We start from the raw sequence: 2,407 nt of genomic DNA, 5'->3' as shown, positions 1-2,407 counted from the left end.
AGAGAGAGAGAGAGAGAGAGAGAGAGAGAGAGAGAGAACAATCCTGATATGAAAAACTACTCTACTGCCAGGGATAAATGCCATTTTGGAAAGTAAAGGGACTTCAAAGGCAATATGGATATGTGTTAAAGGGAAAAAATGGATGCATCCCTCCGACGCTATTAGCATGGACAGAGGAAGACTGAATGCTCCCACAAAATCTTGTCTTCTCCTCCTACTATTTCATTCCATCTTGTCATTGGGAATGAAAATTATCGCTTGCTTCTGATTACTAAGACCCCAACTCGAAAGATCTGACAAGAAATAACAATCGAAGTTTGAATCTCCTTACTTCATTGCAGGAGCAGCTACCGTCAGCTAACACGCTACACCAAGCCATATCTAAGCATAATCACAAGTACCAAATCTCACACGCCTTCAAACAACAAATGCGACAAAACGATTCGCACCCACCTGGTAATTAACTGTCACTTTTGCAGTACGAGAGTTTCAAATTAGAAATATGCAATGCGTTACGCCCGTAGTTTTAAAGCACGCGAAAGAAAAAAAACGAACAGAACCCTATTTTTACCTATTACCATAGTTCCACCATAGAATAAGGAGCAAAAAAGGAATAAATGGACAGAACCCTATTCCACCTACTTCCATCATGGACTAAAGAACCCAACAAAGAGATTAAGTTGAGAGCATACAGAGAGGGCGAGAAAGAAAACAAGCTTGAAGGAGAACTTGCGGAGTTCCTTGAAGAGTATGTAGCAGAGAACAATGAAGGCGGATCCAGCGAGAGATAGGCCCGCTGCGGTCGTGCCGAATGCCGCCAGAATCCAACGGTCTTTCACAGACAAACTTCCGGATATCGCCCTCGCGACCGCCATCGCTTGAAATTGCAGGATTTCCTTCTTCTCACTCGATCGAACGCCGGAAACTGTGCAGTTACGTCGTCTGTTTGGAGGTATTAAGCATCACGAAAGTATTTATTTCACCGTCCCAGATTAGATGATTTCGATAAAACAGCACAACTATGGAACAATGATACTGTCTACATGAACAGTTCTATTGAGGATAACCTGATCGCATTGATTTAGGTTTTAATTTCCGTACGAACCTGTTCCAACAAGGCAAATTTTTCATGTTTAGGTTTTGTTTTGGAAAACTATCAAATTTCATTTATTTCGTGTTAACATTCTTGAGCATATTCTTTCCCTTTTGGTAGTGTTATTTTCTAACATCTCTTGAATTTATTTTATCAAAAGAAAAATTTTTTTTTTTTTTTTGTTTTAGAACTCAGATGATAATGTCTATTCCATCACGTGATTTTTAATGATCTTAGTTTGTATTGCCTTAGCTTGATAATATTTGGTTTAATCTTGTTAGTTGAAGTTTAAACAATCATTTAATTGAAGACTTTGGGACTCCAAAAGATCTAAAATTTGTTATTTTAAACTAGGAAATAAAATGAAGAATATCTCAAACATTCATCATACTCCAAAGAAGACTTTGAAAAAGGTCGTTTGGTCACCAAAAAGTTAGTTTGGAGTTGATAGATTGACTTGAGTGATTGAAAAGTAATTTATATTTGTGGTCACCGCATCGATCCATCATTCAAGTCAATGTTTTATTTTGTTTTAATTTTTTGAGTTTTTTTATCATATTTGATCGTTTTGGTTTCTCGCAAGGCGTTTGAAACTATTAGCTTAAGTTTAATTCATTAAGTTCAATTGAGGAGATTTATACTCCCTCAAAAAAGATTATATTTTTCCTACAATATTGAGATAATAATTCCATACGATTGTTCACTTCATGTATTTTTTCCCCTTTTTTTAGCTTAGTGTGAATCTTAGCCATTTTACTTTTATTATCATGTGTGTATATGAAATTTTGCTCATATTTAGATTTTGAAAATTATATATTTTCTCCAAAAAATTTGATAGAGTTCTTAGTCTTGGTCTAGAAAGGGATGGAAAAGTACCATCTTATGTATAAATGTTGAAAATGGTGGGGAACATAATCATAGTAATGGCACTTGTGAGAAAACTCATAGTGATGACTACTTTTCCTGGTGATTATAAATTTTCTACTTCCATAAAATTGATCATTTATGAGTTGTATAGTTCTCATTGGTCATCTCTTATATGTAGAAATTGTGCTTCAGATGTTAGCGACACCACTTAAATTTTTATGGCTAAATATTTTGGCATCAAATAATACGTACCATCCTTATGCATTATTCTCTTAGCACTTAAATTTGCCTTGGAAAAACTCATAAAATAAATATAACAATCGAGAAAGAATAGTTGAGAAGAGGGCTAAGGGCTTGAGCTTAGACTCTTTTCTTTTTCCTTTTTTTTTAATTTTTTTTTTTATTATTGATAGAGCAGCATAGTTTCAACAAAGATTTCTATTTATA

General features: G+C 34.6%; 1 protein-coding gene across 3 annotated transcripts in view; it reads right to left on the bottom strand.

Moving 5' to 3' along the window:
* LOC110018386 (G-protein coupled receptor 1) overlaps positions 1-1,088 on the bottom strand; it is a 50,104-nt gene extending 49,016 nt beyond the window's left edge. Inside the window, exon 1 of one of the 3 annotated variants that reach the window (XM_020715685.1) lies at positions 693-1,088. In XM_020715685.1, the coding sequence (XP_020571344.1) occupies positions 693-875 (183 nt within the window). In that variant the 5' untranslated portion in view covers positions 876-1,088. The remainder of the gene's footprint in view (positions 1-692) is intronic. The other 2 variants (XM_020715684.1, XM_020715683.1) reach the window with 2 other exon arrangements.
* Positions 1,089-2,407: the final 1,319 nt, after the last annotated feature.

This window comes from Phalaenopsis equestris, unplaced genomic scaffold, assembly GCF_001263595.1.
Source record: "Phalaenopsis equestris unplaced genomic scaffold, ASM126359v1 Scaffold000021, whole genome shotgun sequence".
NCBI classification, from domain to species: domain Eukaryota; kingdom Viridiplantae; phylum Streptophyta; class Magnoliopsida; order Asparagales; family Orchidaceae; genus Phalaenopsis; species Phalaenopsis equestris.
The sequence above is the reverse complement of the archived record's forward strand: the minus strand, read 5'-3'. Positions and strand labels throughout refer to the sequence as shown.